The sequence below is a fragment of the Aptenodytes patagonicus genome, chromosome 3, assembly GCF_965638725.1.
Source record: "Aptenodytes patagonicus chromosome 3, bAptPat1.pri.cur, whole genome shotgun sequence".
Classification (NCBI taxonomy): domain Eukaryota; kingdom Metazoa; phylum Chordata; class Aves; order Sphenisciformes; family Spheniscidae; genus Aptenodytes; species Aptenodytes patagonicus.
This window is the reverse complement of record NC_134951.1, coordinates 37,572,999-37,598,151: the sequence shown is the minus strand read 5'-3', so window position 1 is coordinate 37,598,151 and position 25,153 is coordinate 37,572,999. Positions and strand designations below refer to the sequence as shown.

At 43.5% G+C, this 25,153-nt stretch overlaps 1 protein-coding gene across 11 annotated transcripts in view; it reads left to right on the top strand.

The window, feature by feature from the left end:
• The window catches only part of FILIP1 (filamin A interacting protein 1), a 118,900-nt gene that overhangs the window by 71,615 nt on the left and 22,132 nt on the right, over nucleotides 1-25,153 (top strand). For 7 of the 11 annotated variants that reach the window (XM_076333093.1, XM_076333089.1, XM_076333091.1 and 4 more), the window contains one exon: nucleotides 777-955. In XM_076333093.1, the coding sequence (XP_076189208.1) occupies nucleotides 777-955 (179 nt within the window). Of the gene's footprint in view, nucleotides 1-776; nucleotides 956-18,838; nucleotides 18,987-19,334; nucleotides 19,394-19,609; nucleotides 19,660-25,153 lie in introns of those variants that run through there. The other 4 variants (XM_076333097.1, XM_076333099.1, XM_076333100.1 and 1 more) reach the window with 4 other exon arrangements.

Here is a 25,153-nt window from a genome sequence, read left to right as displayed (position 1 = left end):
AGAAACAGTGAAAGGAGCAACATGAATAGCCGTGGGGGCTTCGGAGTGCCCTGGCAACTTTTTAGACACACCTCCCCGGCCTTAGTGTTTGTTTGAATAATAATTGGCATATTAAATTAATTTAAAAAAAACAGAAGAGAGAAAAGGTAAAGTGTTGCTAATAAAGAAACAGAAATTTCTGTCAGAAAACAGGCTGAGGGGAAAACTCTAAGGCTTATAATGAATTGTATTTGGTAATGTAAAACTGAATCTATGCTGAATCTAAATAGTTTAGATTTTTTATCTCAGCAGTCCTACAGGTGTGTTGAAGATGCCTAACTCAAATTTCAGCCTTGAGCTTACACCTTGCGCTGCACATGTAGGTGTCTAGTCCCCATATAGGTGTGTGAACTCAGGCTCCCAGGGTCTGAGGGCATGTATCCTGCCCTGGCATTTGCTACAGCTTTTCCTGTGTGAAATGAGGAAAGTGTGCATAGCACCTCGCCACAGGGGAAATTCTGCACTGCAACAATATTACTTGTTACCCTAAAACTAAGCAAAGTTCTGTCCTTTGTGTATCTGGGAACTGTGTAAATGTTTATTGCAAACACGCCGTCCAAAGAAATCATTACTTTTACAGGACAGTTACTCTTATTTCTAGTCACTGCTTTATGTAAAGCCCAAGACATAAAATTATGGGACTCGCATTTACCAAACACAACATTGTTGGTTAATAAATCAGATGAAGTAAGCAAAGAGACCTTTAAAACAGTCTATTCTCCTTTCCTACAATCCAGCTGGACAGACTTGAAGAAAAGCAGAAAGAGACGTATCGGCGCATGCTGGAACAGCTCCTGTTGGCAGAAAAGTGCCATCGCCGCACAGTTTATGAGCTAGAAAATGAGAAACATAAACATACAGATTACATGAACAAGAGCGATGACTTTACCAACCTCTTGGAACAGGAGCGGGAGAGGTGAGTACCTGAGACGGTGCAAAGAGTATCCCCAGTGTTCCAGTGCTTGTCGGTTCAGCAGTGATATGGTCTGGTACTTTCTGTGTTTAAATGACACTAAACTCATGTGTAAACCATTTGTAAATGTCGGTCCACTCATGTTATTAGTAAGTGCATTACTGTGCAAGTCTAGAGCTGGAGGAATACCATTGAATGCTCCTGTAGTGTGCGCTTGAATTAGGAAACAAATTTGTTTTGAATTACTCATGCCCGTTTTGGGTTCACCTCCTGGTAGCTCTTGATCAGATGTTATTTATGTTGGCTAAGTTTGGGGCTGGCTTGCTTAGCCAAGCGCCGCATTTTGTGAAGGACGGGGCACCGTTTGTCACAGAGGAGGACGGGGTAAGGAAAACCACAACACACATCAGGATACTGGCACACAAGTGGTAAGGACTTTGCAATGCCCTTCGCATTTAGGCTTGCAAAATCACAAACCATTTGCATTATTTTTCATATTTTTGAAGGCACATGCCTCAGGCAAGATCTATGTTCCCCTGGAAGAAAATATTTTCATGTTTTATAAAACGTGCCCAGCCTGTGATGGACTATCTGCAGTGTTTATCTCACAGGCTCCTACGCTCCAGGTTTTTTCTTCAAGTGTTTGTCCTTCTTGTGGGAGTAATTTGGTCTCTGAGTCTCTAAGAAAAGAAAGAGCACCTACCTTAGGTGAAGAATGAGCACTTGGTAACAGCCTCAGTTTTTCAACATGACATTTTCATGCTCATACCAAACCACTTGAAATCGATCCACAATATTTAAAAAAAAAAAAAAAAAGCTCTGAGAAAAATACTTAAGGCAAGTTCAAAGAAGAAATACTTTTGAGGAAACCAAAATGTCTGGTGGCAGACATTTGCAAAAAGCCAGGAGCTAAATTGTTTAGTGTATTTCCTGAGCTCAGTTCGGCGCCAGCTTTGAGTAGGTGGCACATGAGCTACAGTGACCATATTTCCTGGTTTAATAGCTGCTGTTTTTCTGTCTTTCTATTTTCCTGGGTGACTGGCAAACTTTAAAGGACAAAAATGCTTCTGCATCTTAGAAATTTGATGCTCTTAGCAGAAAATAAAAAATTTGTTGTATTTCCAAGTAAGAAGCAATTTCACATCTGATTCTCATAGATGCCATTTTTTCTCTATGCTGAATATCCGTGCATGTGTGGACATGCAGGCAACTGAAATGCTACAAAAGTAGAAGTGGTACTAAAATATCATTTACATTTGTCTTTACATTTTATATTCACTTTAATTTGACAATTGTTGCCACCTTATTATTCCATCTCAATTTGTGAAGCCCACTAAATTGCCTAAGATTATGACCTGTTTTGAACCGACTTCCTTCAAGGAATGGATTAAAACGCTTTCTGTCTCACATTACTACTGCTGAGATATCAAGTCCCATCTCTGTGGGCATTTTCTCATACTCTTCCTTCTCTTTTGTGTCTTTTAAACTTCAGTTTTTCTACATTCTACAATTTTTGGAAAAACAGCAATAAAAAAAGGAGAATTTGCATTTGAACTTCTATTGAAAGCAGATCTTTAAGAGCAACTAAATCTGCCAGCTTTAGTCACCAGTGCCTCTGTACTGGTGGCTGTGGGGGAAGAATTGCAGTGCTGAAGCCCTTTTGATTTATGTTGAGTGACATGAGAAACCTGATGTTTGCTATTTAATCTACTTTGTCTAAGGCACTAATGAGAAAATTCATTTAAGTTTAGTAGCAACCAAGCAGAGAGAACATGGCATGTAGCTAAACATAGAAAACCAAGCATGCACATCCCTCCCTCTTCAGGGTCCTCCTCCCAGATCACTTGCAGAGCAGATTAGCAAAATCAGGATGGGCTGGAAACCACTTATTAGTGCATAGTCTTAAATGATCTCAACCCCTCATCTTTGTTTGCTGAGTGCACATGAAACTGAGGCTGCACCCACATCTTTGTAGGTATTAAAAACTGGAAGTAGTATCGTTTGAGGGCTATTATTCATGGAGAAAGAGAGGGTGATGGGATGACTTCTCAGGAAAGCCCCACAGTGGCAAGTAGCAGTAGATTTTTGTCAAAAAGAAAGGTTTGTAGTGAAAAGATTAAGTTGCAATAGATCAAAACATACAAAAAACTCCCATACTCACTTAATCTGCATATTGGGACAGAGAACTGACCTGCCCAAATGCATTTCTCAGGGTCTTGCATAGGCATTCTTGTTTTATAAGTACCACTATATATATAATTTGTTTTACTGTGGTGCTTTGAGGCCTGAGGGTTATTTTATTAAGAGCTGAACAGACTTACAGTCTCCATGAAAAAGAAAAGGGACATGGAGATGAACTTTGCCCGTCAGCCACTCTGCTGCACTCATAGTTATAATGTTAATGAGACAGGGTGAGCTAGAGGAAGAACAGTCCTGTGGGTTGGCCATCTCACAGCAGTCTGGTACAATGAGAGCAGTAATAATTTTTGTCCTGGATCTAAGTAATTTAAGTAATTTCTTTCCTCACAATATTTTACCATTTTTTCCTAACCATTGTTGTCCACACCAACTGTTAGAGGCCACATCTGCTTTTGCTATCCTGTGAAAGTTTGAACAAGATAAAAAGGGAAATTCTTTAAGAGCAGAAATATGCCTCGGTTCTAATGTATTTCCAGCACTCTCTTAATGTATTTACTTTGGCATATTTTTTTACATACACTTTCATACATTATCTCTAATCCATCCACAACAACATGATATGAAAGCAAACAGTCCCTGTGAGGGACTAATTATTAGGTCAGCCTTGCACAGGAAGGAAGTAACAGGAAAACATGATTTGTCAAGAATAATTATGCATGAAAAGTATAAAAAAGAGAAAATTGTACACAGGGATATTCAAAATGTAGACAGCTAGGAGGGGTAAATGGAGAAAGCAGGAGGGCCTGACTGTTGGTGTTGGCTCCTCAACACCAAGTGCAACTAAGCTGTAGGAAAGTTGTGGAAAAGGTTGGCATGTTACAGGAAAAGAGTAGTGACAACCATTTGCCAGACAGAGATGAAAGAAATCTGGTACTTGTAGTGGAAGGTGCTTCTACAGACATGGTGGCTGAAGTGTTTTGCAAATTTCCCTATAGTACGCTATAATCATATCTAAAGATGGGAATGTTTTGAACGTTAGGGACAGTATTTTCTATTTTTACCATTCGACCAAAATTCCCCTTTTCCACGCTTGCCCACCTCAGCTGCTGTTCCTGTAACATGAGGTTGCCCTTGGGCATCTCCTATCCCCGGGGAGTGCAAAAGCAGCCGTCTTCCTGGAGCCTCCTGACAAGGCTGAGGAATAAGGAGAAGAGCTGGAGGCCCCTGGGCCCCCTCAGAAACCTTTGGTGGTAGACGGTGGGGTAAGAAGTCTCTGGTCTGGCAGGTGGAGAACGAGAGGTCTGACTGGAGCTGCACTGACAGCGTGGCTTGCACTGGACACCTGAAGAGCAGGAGACCACACAGCAGCAGCCGCAATGATAAAATTAGTCCTCCCAGCACAGGCACCCTCTTGATCTTCTGCCACGCTTTGGGGAGTGAGCTGGCGGCGTGAGCTCGGGCACCGGCTGAGCTGGCTGCAGCTAAACCAGCTATTGGCACTTCCCTACCCCAAAAAGCTCTTGTGTAAAGCAGACTTAACATGAAGTGGTACTTGGTTGTTCTCTGTTCCGCCTAGTCCCAGCCCTCTTGCCTTCCCCTTTAGGGAACTGGCGGGGAGGGGGGGAGAGAAATCTTTAGGATCAATTATAAACTTTTTTATTTGATCAGCAGGGCTTTTTCTTCTGGTGAAAAAAGGGAGAGGTCTGTGTAACCTCAGCACTGCTTCGACCTCTCGATCGACCTACGAGATGAGGTTTAAAATCCTGACATTTTTAGAGGTGCTAATCTCTGAACAATTTGTCTCATACTCTTCTTTTAATCCCGTTTGTTGACACCACATTTTGCTGCTATTAAAAGCACTGGAGAGCTCCCGTTGATTTTAATGGTTCAGAAACAGGCTTGTGGTGAGGACCACTGAGCTGGTCCTGCAGGACGGATGGCAGAAATAGCCTGAAAGCCTTCAAAAATGGGGGGAGGAGGGAGTTTCTTTCATATGCATGGGACATGGTTTGCCGAATAGAGGGTGCGATGTGGCAGAAAGGCTTTGTTGGAGCTCATTAAGGGAGATCTGTGCAACTGCTTTGAGTAATTTGATCATTTGCAGCAGGATCCCTGAGACTGCCGAGACTTTTACCCCACCACACAATGTGTCAGTAAATACACACCCAGTATCTAATGTAAGTATTGTCTGTCTGAAAGCATCGATATTATGTTTAGTCACATTTTATTGTAAGACTTCATTGAAGTGATGAGGATTTTAAATTGGCTCTTGCTTTGCTTGCTGCAGCTTCAAATTATTCTTTACAACCACAGTGACAGTGTTCCCAGTGCGCTGAAGCATTTCACATTTTCCTCAAAGGCAAGGCCGAGGATTCAGTCTGTACTTCCTAAGCAGTGCCCTGCTAAATCTGGTTTTAGTTAAACCCTCTTTTTGAAGTACATGGCCATAATTAGATCTGCTTAGAGGAGACAGCAGGACTGTGACCCCAGATCTTTCCTCCACAAAGTTTCCTTTCAGTCTTCGAGTAAAATTGTCTCCTCTCTGCCTCCCCCACCGCAGCACCCCCAGCAAGGAATGCACTGGCAAGTCCCTCGGAGGTCTGTGATAATACATTCCTCTTGGCTTCGGTCATCCTGGCACCGAGATGCTCTTGGCTGCTCTGCTGGTGATGTAATTCTGGGCCCGCATCACCTGCAAAAGAAACTGATCTGCGAGCAATAAAGCACACAGCCGTCTTGAAACAAAAATGGGAGTGTTGATGTTAGCAAGTTTTTAAAATCTTTTTTTTCCCCTTTTTGCATTTCTGCTTTTATTACCAAAGCTCCCCTTCTCCCTTTTCCCACGAGACGGCAGCACCAAGCCTTTCACTGGGAAGTGCTTGCCTTTTTGTTTCCCTTTATTTCATGGACCCAAGCAAGTATAAAGGCTGGAGTGTGACATAGTTTGGAGATTTTGTGTGTGTTACCTTTCCAGTTTGCATTTTCACTTGATTTTTATGGATCTTGTAAAATAAAGAAGCTGGCAGAAAGACAGGGGGGCAGAGTATCCATCAGTCAATTACTTGTTTAGAGAACAATCAAGCCAAAAGTATGAAGTCTTCAGGGCTAATAAATCTCTGTGATTTACCAGCTTAAGGCCAAATTCTGCGGGAAGAATAGCCCCATACAGAGATATTGGGGTGAGGTGTACGGTGCAAATATATAGCGCAGGTTTTGGCCTGTAACTGTGTAATCTGTTGGTGATTCCTTTAAAGTCTGGAAATTAAGTTACTTTACAGAAAGATTTTTGCTAGTTTCTTTCTCCAAGAGTTCTTAGCCATATTTGTACTATGACTTTTTTCTCATATGGTGATTGTTTCTGTGTCCTGGTTTCCAAATTGTGACCCAAAAAAAGGAAAAGCCAGCCCGACGGGACTGTGAGAATTCACCATTGCCTACAGTAGTTACTCATCTTACCGCACATGACTGGCCATAGTAGGGCACTGAGTCACTCTCTGTCTACTTTTCAGTAAGTGCATCTCTAAACTTTTATAATATAGAAGACAAGGGCAACAGTACAGTTTTCATTTTTTCTTTTAGGCTGGCATGCTATCTGTATGGTTTGGAAACACTGGCTATTTTCTGTCAATGTAATATATTCACAGGATCACAGATCACAAATTCTGTGGTAGTCTATTAAAAGAAATAAATGAAAAAAACTGGCAATGACAAATACCGTTTCTGCACAGTTAAGTAAATCTGAAGGTCATCCATTTTGCAGGTCCTGTTTCACGGCCCTAGCTGACTGCAAGGCAGTGACTGCTCGAAGTTTATGTTTTTACTAATGAATCTGGTCCCAAGTTCCAACAAAACGGCTCCAAAGGTAATTTAAAAATGAGAGAATAAACAGCCACATCGGACTGTGGAGAAACAATATGAAAGTATTGCGAGTCTTACACAATGTGAGGCTTGCCATGAGCTGGGACTAATCCAAATCCATCTCTTCACACTTGGATAGTCCTCAAAACTGTCCAGTCTTTCAGTCACTTCTGGGATTATATAAAATGGCATCATGTGTTGTTTCAGCTATTCTTCCAAAATTATTTCTAAGTAGGCATCAGCTTCACAGCCCTTGAGAGAGAATTATTATACAAAACTATATGTAGTTCATTATTCCTAGCAAGTCTGCTTGCTAAAATCATCAATTCAAATGCTCCCAGGGTCAGACGGGGGGAAAAAATGACTTCATTCAAAATCTACTCACGAACCCAAACTCCGTCCAGGGTGCAATAGGTAACAATTTTAGCATTTAAGGGGCCTTTGGCATGTTTCAGGGTTATTATACTACTGAAATAAATATCAGTTCACAGCTCTACTGAGGCCATCTTTTTAAGTTGTCATTTTTTTAGGCAAAGAAAACAAGAACTGAATCAGGGTCATGTAGGGAAAATTGCTTCCTCATTCAGACAGATTAGAAACAGGTTTCAGTTGAAGGGCCAGGTTTCAGTGAATTTCTAAAAAATTTAGATAGATGCCACTTATTTACAAGTATAAATATATGCTAATAGGCACTCAAGCTTGAACATGGTGGATATTTGCTTTAGATTTAAATGGAAGTTTACCTGTGCAGAGATATACAGACCGATTAGCGAAGTATATGACTTACTATTTTGATTAATGCCCTACAAATATCTAAGACCTGTTCTATATGGTCAGACACCTTCCACTAAGTTGTGTGAAGAACCTCAATAAATGTCATCTGACTTGGGGGGTTATTCTGACTCAGTGAGCCTATATAGAAGCTTTCCTAACCCTAAACAGATGTAATGCTTTTTCCATCTTCTTTCCCAAAAAGGGTGTGCATCCCTTCTCATTCCTGCAGTATCTCCACCAGCAGTGGAGAATACCAATAATGAGTTTTATGTTTGCATCATTTCAGTTTTCATTCTTTTTAAGGCTTATATGTGGGAAAATCTTAAGGCAGAAGAAAAAACCCAGGGGGTGCAAAAATCCAAACCAAATGTTCTTGTGAAATTTGACAAAGCTTGTGCAAATGTGAGGGGGAAGAAATGCAGAATGCAAAATGTATAATTCAGTGCATACTTGTAAAGCATCTGTGATTATAATATTGTGTTGCCATAGTTAGTGTTTGGACTAATTTTTTTAAAACTCATTAAAAATGCCATTTTGGGTGTAAGATAATTATCATAAATGTCATCAAAGAAAATCTGGTGGCTTAATTCACAAGACTAGCTAGTCAAAAAAGCATATCAAATAACCCTGTGATTATGCCATTCACCTGGACTGTGGGAGACTTTCAATCCTCCCGTCAACCTGTTGGGATCTGAACCCACCTCTCTGAGGAGGTCTTCCTGGTCATGTCATTGGGTCTCTTGGGGTGCCTGTTCCCACTCTTCCCAGGTAAAATTGTTCCAGTTTTACAAGTCACTTTTATACTTTTTGAGTTCTTTTCACCAAAGGGGTGAAAATCTTCCTGTAGGTCAGTGCCTGGGTATTCAAATTCCCCCAGACACAGGAATTCACTGAGCCTGGTCTCTCCATCTCCCAAGAAGTGTGGATTTTTCACTTGTTGGCTTGGTGAATGGTGCAAAGATACGGTCCTCTCCATCTGCTGCTTTTCTTAAAATGACAAAGATGGAAATGAAATGACTGACTTACTCAAGATGAACAAATGTTTCACTGAAATCCTCATGAAATTTTTTTCCGCTTGAATGAGAGAGAAAAATAAAGTGTTGTTTTTTTTTTCTTTGATAATTACTTAATGAAATTTTGGTTCAGCTCTGGAACTGAAAAATCAATTACTCACGCAGCTCTGTTATCCAGTTGCTTATATTAGGGAATGATTAATAGTAATGTAGCTGACTATGCAATGCCCTAATGAGAAAAGATAAAGAAATGAGCAGAAAATGAGGCTAAATTACAGCAGGGTGACAGCAATGCTTTTCTGACGATAGCAATTATGTCATAGGTGAAAAAGTATCTCTTGGTGACAAGTATATATATCACAGGATGAAAGTTCCTGTACAGGTCCATTTAAAATGTTTCTTTTCAGAGGAACTGGAAAGGGATAGATGTATTCTCTTTCATCATTTAAATATCAGGCTTTTCCTAGATGACTTAACTTGTTTTAAAATGATGCATAGCTTTCAACATTTTTTCATTTTGCAAATTACTGGCTGAGATATAACCCTGGTTTCCAAAAACAGTAGGGGCAAAACAGTGTCCATACTGGTGACAGGCAGGCGGGTGGTGCAGAGGATAGAGCATTGCTGCTCGCAGTTGTTGCACAGCTCACGCTTTGTGGGCACTGCTAATCCTGCGATGAAGAGTGTGTCCTGGTTTGACTGGCTCAGGTCCTTACCTGACAGACCATGTGCTGTTGGTCCAACTTGCTTTCGCTGGCAGGTACTATCGCTTTGTGTCCATCAGTAGCACACTCAGCTCTTTGCATCCAGCTTCTTTGGGTCTTAGGAAATAACTAATCCATAAAAACGCCAACCTGACGCTGGATTTTATGAGCACAAAGTTGGCACTAGTGCAATTCCTTTGAAGTCAGTAGAGCTCTTCTTGATTAATGGGATTAATGAGAATCAGGGTAGGAACTCTGAAAATGCTAAAATGGGGGGTGTGTGTGTTTGTACCTGTAGAAGTATACATATGCATATATAAATGTATTACATACAGCAGTTTCTTGAGTGGAGCTATAGCTCCTGGATAGGAGTTTGCTCTCCAACAAAATCACTTATCAACAATATTTATTTCCTGTATGATTATATTTTTATATAACTTCTATGTGCATTTCTGTTTATGATAAAATAATTTATTACTATGTTATTTTTATGTAATTTCTACAGCCACATAACGCCTTTGTATTTTGAATTATTTTTGGTCAATATTGCCTATTGATTCTACCAAGGAGGCTGTAAGCTTTTCCAAACTGATTTTGCCTCTCTTTGTGTGTGAGGCATCATTTACACTTATGTCACTATAACATTTTTAAAAATAATAATGATTTGTAAGCAAGGATGCTCAGTGGAAGTCAACAGCTGACAACCAAATACCTGATTAGAAAACAGTAGGGCCAGGATGCATAAGCCCTGCCGTTATTCAGAGGGCAACACAGACATGGTAGAAAGAAACTTTAAGGCAAGCAGAGGCAAGAAGAGCACCTTCTAATTCACAATTACTGTATGAAACTGGCCTGGTTTCTCCTTGCTTGCTCTCTGTCTGGGTACATGAGTTTTCCCTGTCCTTTCCTTTCGCCGTCCAAATGCTTAACAGGCTGGTGATCAGGACATCATCTTGGAAAGGGGTAGTACAAGCTGGAATTATTTCAGACTGAGGAGAGAAATAAAACCAGGTATGCCACTCCCTGGGCAAGTAATGCAGCTCGCAGGTGCTGGTGCAAGAGGCAGCCCCCTTGCAAGCCTTCCTTTGAATGGAAGCACCTATGGCTCCCGTCCTTCTGTGACAGCTGTGGTCAGTCCCTGTCTCCCTGGTCCTCGGAACAAGCCCCTCGCCATTCTGTGTGAAGACATGTATTTCATGAGGCCCAAATAACCTCAGGTGGAGAATGATGTTCAGCTCAGGCAAGATGATGGGACTTCCAAGGATGTGCAACAGCAAGTTTGGGGCACCGAGATACAGATCTGCCCCAAAATCAGGTGCCTATGAACATTCAGATTTATATGTGTGGTGGTGTTTGGTTTTTTTAATCTTTCCCTCTTTAAATTCTTCGTTAATTGCATTCCAGAAATCTATGTGAGTCTTTTTTGGATCCTGCTCTAAGCAACTACAAGTAGGAGGTTAAAATAGCTCAAATCTCGGGAGAGTCTAGCCCCTGGGTGAGTGCTGTGGGGTGTACAGTGGGGACAGTCTCTTCTATAATTGCCTCTCAATAGACACAAATCTTCTAATACAAGCAGCAAATCTAAGAATTGCATGAGCTGTAGTAAATTAGCTATGTGGTACTAGAAAAGCTTTGCGTAGGTGTAGGGGTTTTTTCTTTGGGGTTTTTTTTTGGGCGGGGGGAGCTGTCCATTTATGCTGCACCTCCAGAACACAGGGGCAAAAAGCACTAGCAAAGGTGGGGTTGTGAGATAGATGTGGTGGGCAGGTGTGTGCTCCTTTGTGATCAGGGCAAGAGCTGAGGGTCCTGGCATGAAAATTAACAGAAATACCTTCATAGCCTTTCAGACTGACAGTTGGGACACAGCGTATTAGGATGTGGTGTGACAGCCAGGATTACTCAGTGCTGATGTTGTTAAAATCTATCAATCTCTCTTTAGTTCATAAAAGCAGACGCTGACTGCTCTTTTACAGCACTTGAAAATTTTACTGAAGATTCATTATTTGCTAAATCACTGAATATGGTGCTCACAGGAAGTCATGTTTAAAAATCAAGAAGGAATCTTTATGAGATTATTTATTTTTCTCCGCTTTTATAAGTGTATATTGTTTTATCCTTATGTCAAGCTGTGACTGAGGTTGCCAAATATGATATAAACCAGTGCATACATAGCCTGTATTTCTAAAAAAATCTGAGACCCTGCATTGAGGGAGATGGAGTTTTTATATTGACTCCACTTGAGCAGACTCTTGCTCTCAAGCTGCATTGCTGTTGTAGAGCTGTGTGGGCTTTTCCATGTTTGACTAGCCCAGTGCATGCAATTATATGAATGATGCTACTTCCTAAACACAGATTTTAAACCTCTTCACGCTTTTTTTTTAACACTTTGCCGTGTTTGAGACCCTGTCATGGTGACTCCAGACACCATCGCTTGGGCTGCTTGATGCTACAACAAAGCAGCAATTCTTTGGAGCCTGTTTTCTCTCGTTTTTCCTGCCCACTTGTTTTATTCACTCTATCAAATACATTATTTCAGTGGTGTATCAAATGGGAAGCAGTGAGGTGGAAAACCTTTAGTTTTAGGTGTAGGACTCAGGTGCCTTTCAGTCCCAGTCAGTCACTGGATGACCTTGCTTCGAGGAGGGGTCAGTGAGAAGAAGCACAAAAGAAAAGGAAGTCCAGAAAAGGTCAGCAGGAGTTAGAGCAACGGGGCAAGAACTGAACTGATGGAACTGAAAGGTAAAGGACAAGGAATAGCAAAGAGGCAGGTTTAGGGCAGGGGATGGCAGCCACAAGACAAAGAATATGGGAAGTGAATCTGAATTAGGAAAGTAATGAGAACAGAGGGAGTGGTGAGGGGAACTAGCTGTTGGTGAAAGAAGAGCGCTGTAGAGCCTTCCAGGTGGATGACAGAGGGAAGAAAGATGGTGAAGAGATGAAGATGGAAGAGAGACGGAGCTGCAAGCAGAAGAAGACATATAAAGAAAAATACAGCAAAAATTAAGCAGAAGGCATCATATTGATGGTGTTGCTTGATGCAGTATAGCACAGGCACTGGGACTTCCCAGAACTTCTTTGCACCAACAGATGATACACTTTAGGGAAAAAAGTAATTCTGCTTTGATTTTCAGTTTCCAGTAAGGGAATATTCACCACTGTTCTTTATGCATTACTTATTGTCATGCTTAAAAATGTGACCCTTACCTCTAGATGGAGTATTTCTGTTCTATAAACCCACACTTGGAGAAGTCAGGTGAGGGGGAGACAGCAGAAGGGGCAACAACGGAGAGCCAGCTGCCAGCAGGACAAAAGCAACACAGGGGTGAAAATCAGTCAGGCTTAATTCATGTCCCAGACCCAGCTTGATCAAAAGAGGCCAAGACACTGCCAAAAGTCTAAGTCTCTCCCAGTAAGCTGAGAACAGCCACGGCTCTACCTGCTCTCGAAGCCTCAAGCTCACTCCTCCGCACCATTTTTCCACATGAACACCTAGGATATCAAAAGTAAATAATTCAGAAAAACAAGGGTGGAGACCACAGCAGGTAAAGACAGCATTAGTGGGATGCTCTCATAAAGCATGGATATGTGAAGCAGCCAACGCTAAAAATGGCAGGTCCACAGCGGGCAGCAAGGAACCATCCTGCCATATGCACTTCTCTGAGGTCCTGGACACCTCTTCCCCTGACTCCAGAGATGCTTTGGTCAAAAGGCCACAGCCTACTTCTATGACACTGTTGGTGCTTATTCACAAAATAATGATCAAATCATACTATAAAACAGTATCCTTGATGTAGACGGGTCCTACTTCAGCTGTAATCACTTTTACCGCAGGGAGTCCCACCAGTATTGGAGATGCTGAACTTTCCCAGATATCAAAAGGATACACACAAGCGTTAAGAAAGCAGAAAACCAGAAGGGGGAAAAAAAAGTGGAAAAGGAAAACAAAGCCAGAAATGCTTTTGTTAGACTTTTGAATCATGCTTCCATAAAAGGCAGCAGATCCTAACGTAGGACAATTTTCATGCTGCAAAGAGAAAAAGAATTTAAAATCTAGGCAACATGACTTATTTAGAAAGATCTGAGGAGTCATAAAAAAGCCTGTGTACAAATGTGTGTGCGTGTGCGCGCGCGCACAGTTTCTTTAACAGCTGCATGGAACAACCTGTTTTAAATAAGAACAAAGGTGAACAAAGCCAGTTGTCAGTGCAGCTCACTAAATGAAGTTTTTTAGTGTGCATGACGTATGCCATATAAAATGTATTGCCTGAGATACAACAGCACAGAGTCCAACTTGAAGTCTTTTTCTCAGGCTTTTCCTACAAGGTCATGTTTCAAGAATTTACTGTATTTATCTTCATTATTTATTTGTCTCCAAAAGGCCCAATGGATCACCTTGTTCGCTATATCTTCAGCAGCATATTAAAATCAGCCTCTCCCCTCCCTCAATATTCAAAGTTTTCATGTTCTATCAAGATGCCACTGAATTAATTAGTATCTGTTATGCTCAGAGTCGGCAACTGGCTAAGTAGAAAGTGGAGGACAGGTCTGACTTACCAAATGAGTTTGACTTACCAAAAGAAGGAAAAAAACCCCAAAAATAATAATGGAAGATTTTCACTGCTTTGAATGTTTTATGAACAAAAAAATTAAGCCTGGCAAGCAACACAGTGTACTTTTTCATGTGTGTAAGTAAACACAAATTTAGGAAAATTTTGTTTTGCACAAACAGAAATATTTGGGTTTTTTGTAACATGTTAGAGAACTTGGAGAGGGTTGCAAGCGCTGCCTTGGCTATAAATGTTACATATGTTTCTGCACTGAAGATAAAGAGCCAACAGAGAGCAGGGCGGTCTGCTGGAAAGGTTGCAAAGCCCTGTTTACAGAGAATTTTATAATCAGGCAATAATTTGTTACAAGCCTCTAAGATCCACAAGAGGAATCCATTGCTGTGCAGAGTTTAGTGAATTTTTAAAGAGAGCAACTTATCAAAGAAATGTGTAGTCTATTAGCACATCATTAAATAGTTAAACCAATTCCATCTTTTGCTTCCCAGTTACTCTCCTCTATAGCAGACAACTGTGCCAAATGCACAGTTCAATTTCTCACTTTCAGCGGTGAGTCGGAATTTGAGATTCCTATCTATTCCCTCCCCTGCTTTTATTTCTTGGTGTTTTTCCTGTCTGGTCTCACAATATTTCAAGTGCTGCTTTACTCAGGAATGCGTTTCTTGGGCTACTTGATCCCAATGAAAGCATAAACAAAAAGATTCATGAAATTCTGGGCAACAAGTTAGATTTTCCCAGCCTTTGGTGTGACTTAAAAGTGAAGCTACTCTTGAGAAATAACAACATATGGAGTACCTTTATATTTTTATATATACACATAATTTGATTCCTATGCAGTAAAATAAAAGTTCTAAAGGTTAAAGGCCTGTTTGACCTTAGCTGTGACATCCTGTGTGATGTCCTCAATAGCTCTGGTACTACCATAGTGGTGGGTACCTGGAGTAGTTGGACTGGTGATGGAGAATACTTTAATTATGAAGTCGTGTGGTGGTACAGACATATCTCAGCTAGTGCAGGGTGTGTAGGCTCACCACTACAGTGCTGCAGTTTCTCTAACAAGTCTTGCAGCCAGTTGTCTGCTGGCTCGCATGCAGAAAACTTCAGTGACTCGACATCACGTTCCCTGTGCTTTTATTTCTAAGTTGCAGAGTAAGCTGAGGGAGCTGGCAGTCTGGGATAAGTCCCCTCTGGTGGTCACAGGTGCCGCTGGTGACTATCATGAGGCAGTGTATGTGGTATATGTTGCCTTGTCTTAGTGATCCAGCCTAATTTAGAATTTTTTCAAGATGAGGTTGGTCAGACCCTGGAACAGGTTGCCCAGAGAGGTTGTGATGTCTCCGTCCTTGGAGGTGTCCAAGACTCAAGTAGAGCAGGCCTTGTGCAACCTGCTCTAACTGGATCTGCAGGGGGCTGGACTAGACATCTCCAAGGTCCTTTCCAACCTCAACCATTCTGTGGTTTTATGATGCAGCACCCTCTGGAGGACACCACATGTTTCCTGATGACTCTGCTTGCACCAAGGTGAGAGGCAGTGGCTTAGACTGGGGCAGGCTCTGTGGCATCCTCTGGGCATTCCCTTTAACACATCCCTTGCCAGGTAGGGACACTGGCAATGCCCTCAGTCATGCTCTGGTCTTCTTGTGGCATGCTATAGTTCTGGCTGCTGGTTTTTTGCTGCCAAATTTGTGATGGGTAGAGGTAATCCCTTGAGGTCTCTGATGTGGGCAGAAGTCTACTGCATGGCTGCTGTGATTGTGAGTGGTTGGACTACATGAGACGGGTGATCCCTTCTGGCCTGGACCCCCAGTGGCCCCTCCCTTCTTCATGTCACATCTGTACAAAGCTGACTGCTATAAACTCACAGCTGCTTTCCTAATATAAATATTAGGATCCTCCTGACATCCCTGAAATTTCTGCTCTGAGCTGAGACCATGAAAACACAGATGAGGAAAGATGTGTCACTTGGAGTTCCAGCCTGGCCCAAGCATGGCATCACGGACAAAAGAAGAGCCAGAGCAGATATGAGGGGACACCTAGGAGGGTTGCGGATTTGGGAGAGGTGGGGGTTAGAAATAGAGTGCAGAGGTGAGAAGGGCTGTCGTGGTTTAACCCCAGCTGGCAACTAAGCACCACACAGCCGCTCGCTCACTCCCCCCCCGGTGGGAAGGGGGAGAGAATCGGAAGGATAGAAGTGAGAAAACTCATGGCTTATCATGAGATAAAGACAGTTTAATAGGCAAAGCAAAAGCCGCGCACGCAAGCAAAGCAAAACAAGGAATTCATTCACTCCTTCCCATCGGCAGGCAGGTGTTCAGCCATCTCCACAGAAGCAGGACTCCATCTTCCCCCAGCTTTATATGCTGAGCATGACGTCATAATGGTATGGAATATCCCTTTGGTCAGTTGGGGTCAGCTGTCCCAGCTGTGTCCCCTCCCAACTTCTTGTGCACCCCCAGCCTACTCGCTGGTGGGGTGGGGTGAGAAGCAGAGAAGGCCTGAACTCTGTGTGAGCGCTGCTCAGCGGTAACGAAAACATCCCTGTATTATCAACACTGTTTCCAGCACAAATCCAAAACATAGCCCCATACTAGCTACTGTGAAGAAAATTAACTCTATCCCAGCCAAAACCAGCACAAGGAGCCTGGGACTGAATGGTGGGTGCAGCAGGACTGGGACGAACTGTGCAATGAGCTCGGAGTCCAGAGCCAGCCAGGATGGGGTGTGTGACCAGATATCCTCCTGCAGAGCCAGCAGCGCCGGCGGGGCAGAGCCTTGCTCTCAGCTGCTGATCACAGTCAAACCTGTCTGTCAGCAGATAGTTTTGAAACTTGCTTGCAAAGTGCTCTATGCCTTTCTGGTATCAAACTGCCTCGAGGCTGACAACCTGCTATTGCTATCAATTATTTTGTTAACTCAGAGTGCAGACTGTTATGCAGGCAATCTAAAGGATCTAAACTCTTCTGACAACCTCCCTAAGTGCCAAGATAATGCCACATCATTAAATTTTGATGGTGGATATCTATTTTAGTGTTTGCCATTGTGCGTGCAATTTCCTCTTTTTAAAGAATATGTAGCTATACCAGAACAGTTATTAGGATTGCAAAGGACACGGTAAGTAGATTAAGCAGAACATTGTCTGCTCGATGCATGTGATCATTTGTAATTGCATAATCAAACACAAGTTTTGTACAGAAACTTTTCCTCTGATACTGGAAAAATAGAAACATACTGAGATGCATCAGCTTTGCACACAGGAGGCAACGATTTCTCTGTAGGACCCCAACTTCATCTTTTGGAAAGTATTTAGTAAATGAGGTAGGGGAATATAAAAAGGAAGAAAATTATTAAGGCTGGTATATGTTTCCCTGGAAAATGTGACTCTACCCCTGTTGAGTTTGTGTGACGGATTTCCTACATGGTGCTAGTTAAGTCATGTGAAGCTAATTTACATGGGTCGTGAAGCCAATTTACATGGGTTGTGAACGTTTTTCACTGTAAGACTCATTCCCATTTTGGGGAGCTTGTTGGAGATCTGGGCTCTGATGTGCAGGAGTCTGGAGCATCTACTCGTGGGCTGGAGGCAAATGGGGCTGTGATCTGAGCACACGCAGCACCCACCCTGCAGCGCCCTGAAAACCACATCCTACGCACCCCGAAGCAGGTGTCCCAACCAAAACCCTAGTCCCTTTTGTGCTTCTGTCTCCCACCCAGAAATAAATAATTCCGTTCTCAGCAGAGCCTGAAGAGTGTGTGGTAAATAGGGCCTTGAATAAAGAGCATAAAATCAATCATTAAGCATCTGCTTTTCAAATGAGCACTGTCCAGCCTGCATGCTGTATGAGGCGAGGGTCCTAAGGAAAAATACTGAAAGAACACGAAATTAGATGGTTTCTCAAAAATGTAAACACACACTGGTCCATTTTTGTGGATAATAATATTTGACATGATATGCTTTCAGTGTTTTTGGGTATTACAAGCTTCTGAAGAAAAGAGGAAAGTGAACGGGAAGGGGAAGAGGAAGAGGAAAGCAAAGGTGAAGAAGGAGAAAGGGAAGGGAAAGGGAAGAGCAGTTTCTAGTTCGCCTTGTAAAGACTGAAAAGGTGACCGTGGGCAATCTAGGGAATCATTAGGCAAATAGAAGGAATCCCCAAATTCTTTTATGTTGGTTTGGCAACAAAAGGGCTGATCTAGGACTTCTTTGATGCAGGAAGCTAGCAGAATGGTGCTTTTCAGACCTCACACAGACTCTCAGTTAGCCTTGCTACTATGCATGAATTTTCAAAAACAAATATGCATGTATAGTAAATCCACAGGGGATTTTCTTCATGTATTCATGCCTTTATCAACTGATCTTAAGATCGGCCAGCGCTTACCAAGAGTAGTACTGTCACTTCAAACGCCAGGAAGACAAGAGAAAAGCAACGGGAACTTTTCTTGAGTCAGAGGAACGAATTGGCAGCTCGGACTGGGAAGCATCGCTTTTGAGCATCCCGCTTCAGTTAAGCGAAAGCAATTCACAGGGGTTCTCTGCGATCAAATTATTATTTCTTAATCGTTAACCTATAAACTGTGAGCCCGGCGGGGGCTGTCAATAATAAACTCCGGGAAAGCGGTGCTAAAAGGAAGCGCCGGCAGAAGCCCGCCACCCAGCCAGCTAAACCCCTTCCACCCCTCCTGCCCCGCCGAGGCGCGGCGGCGGCTCCACCCCTTCCCCCTGCCCCGGCAGCGAGCGCACAATGCTGCGCCGCGGCCCCGGCCTCCCCGGCCCCCCCCGGCCCGGCCCCGGCCCCGGCCCCGGCCCCGGCCCCCGCGGCGGGGCGCAGCCGTCACCTTGCAGTGCGCGGGGGACATGGCAGCGGCGTGAGGGCGCCTTCCCTCCGGCGGAGGGGCCGAGCCGGCGCGGGGCGAGTCGTGCTGCAAAATTTTCCTTTTTTAATATTTGTTGGTTGCTTTAAAAAAAAAAAAAAAGTCTAATTATAAGGTAAGATAATTCAGATTTTTTTAATTATTATTTTTTTATTTGAGCAGAGCTGATTGTTCTGGTACATGCGCACTTCACTGGTTGACTGAAGGCACCGGGCATAAGCGTAGGCGCCGGCGGGAGGCTGGAGCGGGGTCTGCGTTTGGGGGGGCCCCGGGGTGCTCGGCGTGCGCCCGGGGCAGCCCCGCTCCCGCCGCCGCGGCTCCGGCTCCGGCTCCGGCTCCGGCTCCGGCTCCGGCTCCGGCTCCGGCTTCGGCTTCAGCCGGGCTGGACGGGGCAGAACTGCGCTGATTTTCATGTTTGGCTGGAGCCCTGGAAGGTGCAGCTGGCGGGGTCGTGCTGCGGGGCTTCCTCGCCCGGACAGCGCATCGAGGGGTCAGGGAAGGATAATCGCAGCTCGGGGACAGGTTTGGCAAACTTCATCTCTCAGCTGAGCGCTGCTGCTTCCTTTTCTCACAGATGCTGTTTGCACGCTTTCCGCTCATCCCCCTTCCCCTCCTCCGACCTGCGAAATTAATGTGGCTGTTTTAATTGGGGGGCTGGAAAAAAAGTGCCTGTCCAGTTGTAATACTGTTTAGCCTGAAGAGATTTCGGACGTGTTTTGTTCTTAAAGATCTTTGGTGCTTTTCTTAGGTGAACAAGGTGCTGGAAAGGTGGTGGGACACTGAATCTAGTAAGTGTTCTTATTCCAAAATACTGCCCTTACTCACTGTTCAGTTGAAGTAAGACAGTTTCAACACAAATGAGCTATTTCAGCAAACTGGATTTTAATTTCTACAAAATCAGTGTTAGAAACAAAAAGAGGAGGAAATATTGTTGTAGAAGACAAGCAGCGTGTCCCCCTAAGTAAAGAAAATGTTTTCTACAGTATAATTTGGGAACTGTCATGTAGTTTTGAAGTAGCAAGATTATTAATTTGCTTTTGATATAATTTGATACTGCCACTTCTCAAAAGTTGATTCAGCAATGAAGAATATGCAGGGTTTTTACACTTTAACTTTGTATAGTAGGTAGCCACAAAAATTTGTCTTTAGAGTCACTAGAACTGATAACTATTTTTTTTTTTACAAGTTTTTATTTGTTTTCAGAGTTGACCCTGTGATAAACTGAACAGCAACTCAGGAAGTTCTGTAGCAAGGTCATTCAAACATTTGTCTCTGTTCCTTGGCTTTAAAGTTTAATGGATAGAAAGGAAAACGTAACACAGATGGGCTTTATTCTTTTTCTTGCCATGGGATCTGATCTCATCTACATCTTTCTTCTCTCAGTTGTGATGGATATGAAGCTGATGATTTGAAAGTGTTAACTAATATTGAGTTGCCCAACGTGAGTATTAGGGCTGATTGTTTTGCTTCCTAGAGAGCCTGACTACCTTTTGGCTCTCTCTGATTTTAGCTGAAATTCTAAGTGCTCAGAATCACTGAAACTCAACCTCTGGGTATCCCAGCCTGGCCCCAAACACAGAGGCACTCAGAAATAGTCCTGACATGTGGAGGATTTCCCAGTGGCTGTAGAAATAATCTTCAAAATCAGCTGTTGTACATTAAACAGGGAAAAAAAAAAGAAGAGGGAACTACTTTAAGTTAAACCACCTCTTGCTGGTTTTCATTGTCCTGGGATTCGAGCGAGCAGCCTCTCAAATCACTTAATGGGCAGCAGCTTTCTAGCTACCACTGGGGAGTTGTCCAGACTCTGTAACTCTGCATATGCAGTAGCAAACTCTTAAGGGTTGAAGTGGAAAGACAAGCTTGCGAAGGCGTTTGCTTTCTCAGTGCTTCCTTGGGATTGCTGCGTGAGTGGCAGAAACGCTGTTGGCCCCTCGGGGAGGAAGCAGCCTTCATCAGCCATCAGTCAGCTCATCCTTAGAGTGACCATGTCCTCATATAAAGTGCTTCTCTTAACCCCCACTTACTGGCCGTCTACAAAACAGGATAGAAGTCATTACATCCCATCGCAACAAACTTTTCGGAATTTAAATGGCAAAACAGGGGTACCACCGGAGCAGTACATCTGAGATGGCTTTGTGCTAGAACAGCAATGAGGAGCTCTGTGGACCTCCAGGCTGTGTACAAACTCAGTTAAAAGGTCCTACAGAGACCTTACCTGCTTCCCTCCTTCCCATCCTCTTCCTTCTACCTGCTGTTCCTCCCGCTGCCCCTGTCGTGATAGCGGGGGAAATGGCTCTCCACCTCTCTCCAGATTGCCCTCCACATTAGTCCCTCCTGTGAGTGCTTCATTAAACACTGGAAGACACCTTGGGATGCTTGGCTTAGTCTGTTTGCAAAGCAGGGAGCTAAACCAGACCAACGCAGCTGAAATGTGGTGCCAGAATGTTCACACGTACGCAGACCGCAGGGGCAGCTCATGTTCTTTCAGGTCATCCTCTGGCTTGCCCTGCCTTAGCAGGGTTTCCTCGTGTAGGTGGGTGCCCATTTCTATGCTAGAGATGGATAAAGGGCGCATGAGCATTTGTGATATTGTTTCTCATCTTGATGGAAGTACAAATGGAAATGGCATTGCAAACACTGGTGTAATTTTCAATAAATGTTTTGGGGGCTTTTCACTTTTGCATGCCCTGTTTAAAACATTCTGAAGTGAATGCTTTTTTGAGGGGAGAAGTGGTTTTTGGAAATCACTGAGCATCTTTCCCCTGATAACTGAAACTTCTTCGTATTTTCTTAAAATACTGTAAGCCACTTTGGCGAATGGCTTCTCTTAACAGCTGTCAGTGCTTAGCACAGTTTTTGTAGTTCCTAGTTTGCTATGTTTATTGTATTTCAAATGTAGTCATGAAGCCTATGATCCTTCAGAAGGCAAGAAAATGATTACTGACCACTATTTGTAATTTCTTTCGCAAATGTAGACAAGAACTAATGCTTGATTTTAGCTAAGGTCTTGCTGCTGCTACTGCTTTTACCATTTACAAATAAAATTAATCCCAACTAAAATCCAGTAATGCCCATCGGAGCTCTTCTGGTATGAAACTATTGCAATGTCTCTCAAAACCACCAAAACATTATTCTCCAGCTGTAAGTTATAATTCGTGTTGAAGTCTCGCTCTGGTCTGAGAAGAGACGCTGTGAAAATGGTAGTGGGGTTCCTCCTTTGCACCTCAGTGACTGAACTTGACCTTTGCAGAAATAAAACAGGAAAGACAACGTATGTGGTTAAGCAAAGTCTGTAGCTTTATTGATTCAATGAATTGATCAGCCTTAAAGAGAATGTTAAACCACCCTGATGGCTAACCAGCAGACTCCAGCAAGAAGCCCTTCAACCACTCTGCGTTCCTCATTGGAAGGAGGAGATAGAGCCATCCATGTCCTCTGTCACCCATCCTTCAGGGCAGACTCAGGGACGCGCTTGCAGCAGACTGGAGCCCTGCCTGTGTTGGACACCTCTTCCCAACTTACCCAATGTGCTGTTTTACAAATTCTGTCTATGCCATAACCCAGAACTGTCTCTTACAAATACATTGACAGAGTAACTGGACTTTCTGGCAGCTGGCGTGTAGCTGAGGGGCGGGGCGGGGGAAGTATGGTATTGGCCAGCTTTGCTTTAAGGGAAAATTGCCATCCAAACTTGAAGGAATGATTAGCCCCTGACTGAGCAAGGCAGTCAGGGATGATGGGACAAAGCACAAACATATAACCATAATAAAAGAAATGAAGCCACATCTCTGGAGGGATAGGGTTCAGCAGCTATCAGCATCCCATTGCACTTCTGATGATCAATCCGAAGCTTGGAGGAGGGAAGGGGAAGCAGAAAGACCTTGTGCGATGAAATGCTTCAGCACCAAACCCAAAGGAAGGAGGACAGGGAGGGCCTGGTGATTGCCCATCCATTCCCACCTTCCTGGTTGCTGGTTGCTTCCAGCACACTGTTCATGAAGGAGGTTAAAACTGAGTCTGCAGTTGCTCTTCCTCCACTCTGGTGTCTGCCCGCTCTACAAGCTGAGATTGGTGGTTGAAAGTCTACACGTTCCTAACTCCCCGGCATTGCTGCCCACAGACCTCCCTCCTGCTGCCCTAGCGCTGCCCGGTGTGGCTGTGAACAGCTAGCGCTGCAGTCTGTGGAAGGATGCAGGAGACGCAGCTCCCCGATGGAGCAGGTACCGCGCAAGGTTGCATCAGTAGCTTTTGTAGTCCAGTGTCCTGCCCCGTGCCAGTCAGGGTCAGAGGCATCTTCCTTTGTGGTACAAAATCAGGGAACAGCATTGTCCTGGGGTATTTGTTTTTAACTGGGGCAGTTAACAGTTTGCACATATTCGTACGTAAGGGTTTGCTATTTTATTTATCCCATTTACTGTAAAGGGGAGCGTGATCATCTTGAATGCTGGACAGCTGTAGGGCACCCATTCTTTAAACACTGTGGGGAGGACAGATGGCAAAAGAAAGAAAGGAGAGGGAGAGACCACCTGGACCCTCATGGCAGCAGAAGCCCATGTATTCAGGGAATGACTTGAGCTGCGTGTTTTGACATGATACGTGTGGTAACCCGTGGGGAAAAGAGGTGCTGCACAGACCTCAGCAGTGCTGTTCACAGAGGAGCAGGCAGTACAGTCCCCCTCCCCACAGGGAATTGGAGCAGATCTGCCTGTCTCCCTGCTGCGGTCCGGATGCCGAGCCCCTGAGACTCTTACTGATGAATGCAGATTATCCAATTTTATCCAAATACTTCTCCCCATCTCTAAAAAAATGAAACTGAGACAGCAAATACAGGGACTGGACTGGGGATACCAAACTGTTGGCTTGTGAGTGTTTTGGCTGTATCTAGCCCCCCATTTCATTATTAAAGGTTTTGGGTTTTTTCTTTTCCCTTTTGCTTATTTTGACCCTGAATGCAGGTGCTTTCAACCTCTTGACGATCCAGAGTGCAGTTGCTCTGGATAACACATTGAAGACACAGGTGCTGTGAGTCTTTGAGGTGCTTTTAGTGTTGCACTGGAGCCCATGCAGGTCTGCGTAACTTAGCAAACATTAGCAGCAGCAGTCAGATGAGAAGCCTGATAATAAATCAGTTGTAAGGGTCAAGAGGGGACAACATCACCTTGCAACCCTACTGAAATTCCAGTTTAACCACTGAGGTATGAGGGTTGTACCAAAGATAGAAAAGCAGGAGCAAGCTTAAACTCAGCTTTATTTTAGAAGTAACACTGAAAAGGTGTAGGCGTCGTTTATTACTTTGGCAACTGCACAGATTTGGATTGTGCTTTCCCATCCATCCCTCACAGAACCAGATTTTAGAAGCAGTTTCCCTGGCCATGGAAAACAGAAGTATTGTCAAGTATCTTCTGTGAAAGTTCACTTGTCAAATCTTAGGCAGTCTAGTTTCACTGGATAAAAGCTGAGGGAGGATAAAATGCTGTACGGTGCTTCTGACCCTTGTTCAGCACACACATGTCAGCAAATTCACCTGGCTGTATTTGCAGTTACAGTGCTTTATTTTTGCTATTCCCAGAGGGGTCAGGCCAGTTATTCCCCACTGCTAACTCTCCTGCTAGGTACAGCAAGGCAGTGACATTGCTAATGTGCTTTCTTGTCCTGTTGCTCAGTCTCATCCCTGACATTTCTTTGTCTTAGTTTAACAGGTATTTGTTTTTTTCCAGTGAGGGGCTTTCTCAGCAGTATTCACCAGTAGACTCTCAGGTGATCGTGGGGCCAGTGAATTGTTTTGCACTCTGCTTAGCAGCCTGGCTGGCGTGTACTGCCTGTAGCGACTGCTGGGTGAAAATCACAGGTGCCCTTTATGAACAGCCTAGGAATTCAAAATCATAGGCAGTTTTCTGAGCATCTCTAGATAGGCTTTCAAGTGGCAAGATTGTTAAAAAGAAAACAAAATGCTGTCTTCTGTTTTTTGAATGTATAGGGGTCATCTTGAAATTTTTCTGTGGGACAAGGGAAGCTGGAAGTGTTCTCTGTTTGTAAGATCTCATATTCTCGTATATATGTTCATGACTTTGGGAGATGGGTCGTTTAGGACACCACCAGGTTAAGGCACACTGTTCTGTCATGGCAAATAATATTTTGTGGAAGTTCGCATACTATTTCTTTTAAAATGTAGCTTCGGGGAGATGAGGGAGAGTTCTTGGCAGAAACTTTTGCACAAAGTATTGTGATAGAGCAGCCAGGGAATAATACTGCATGCTAACACAGTTCCTTCTTCAGTGT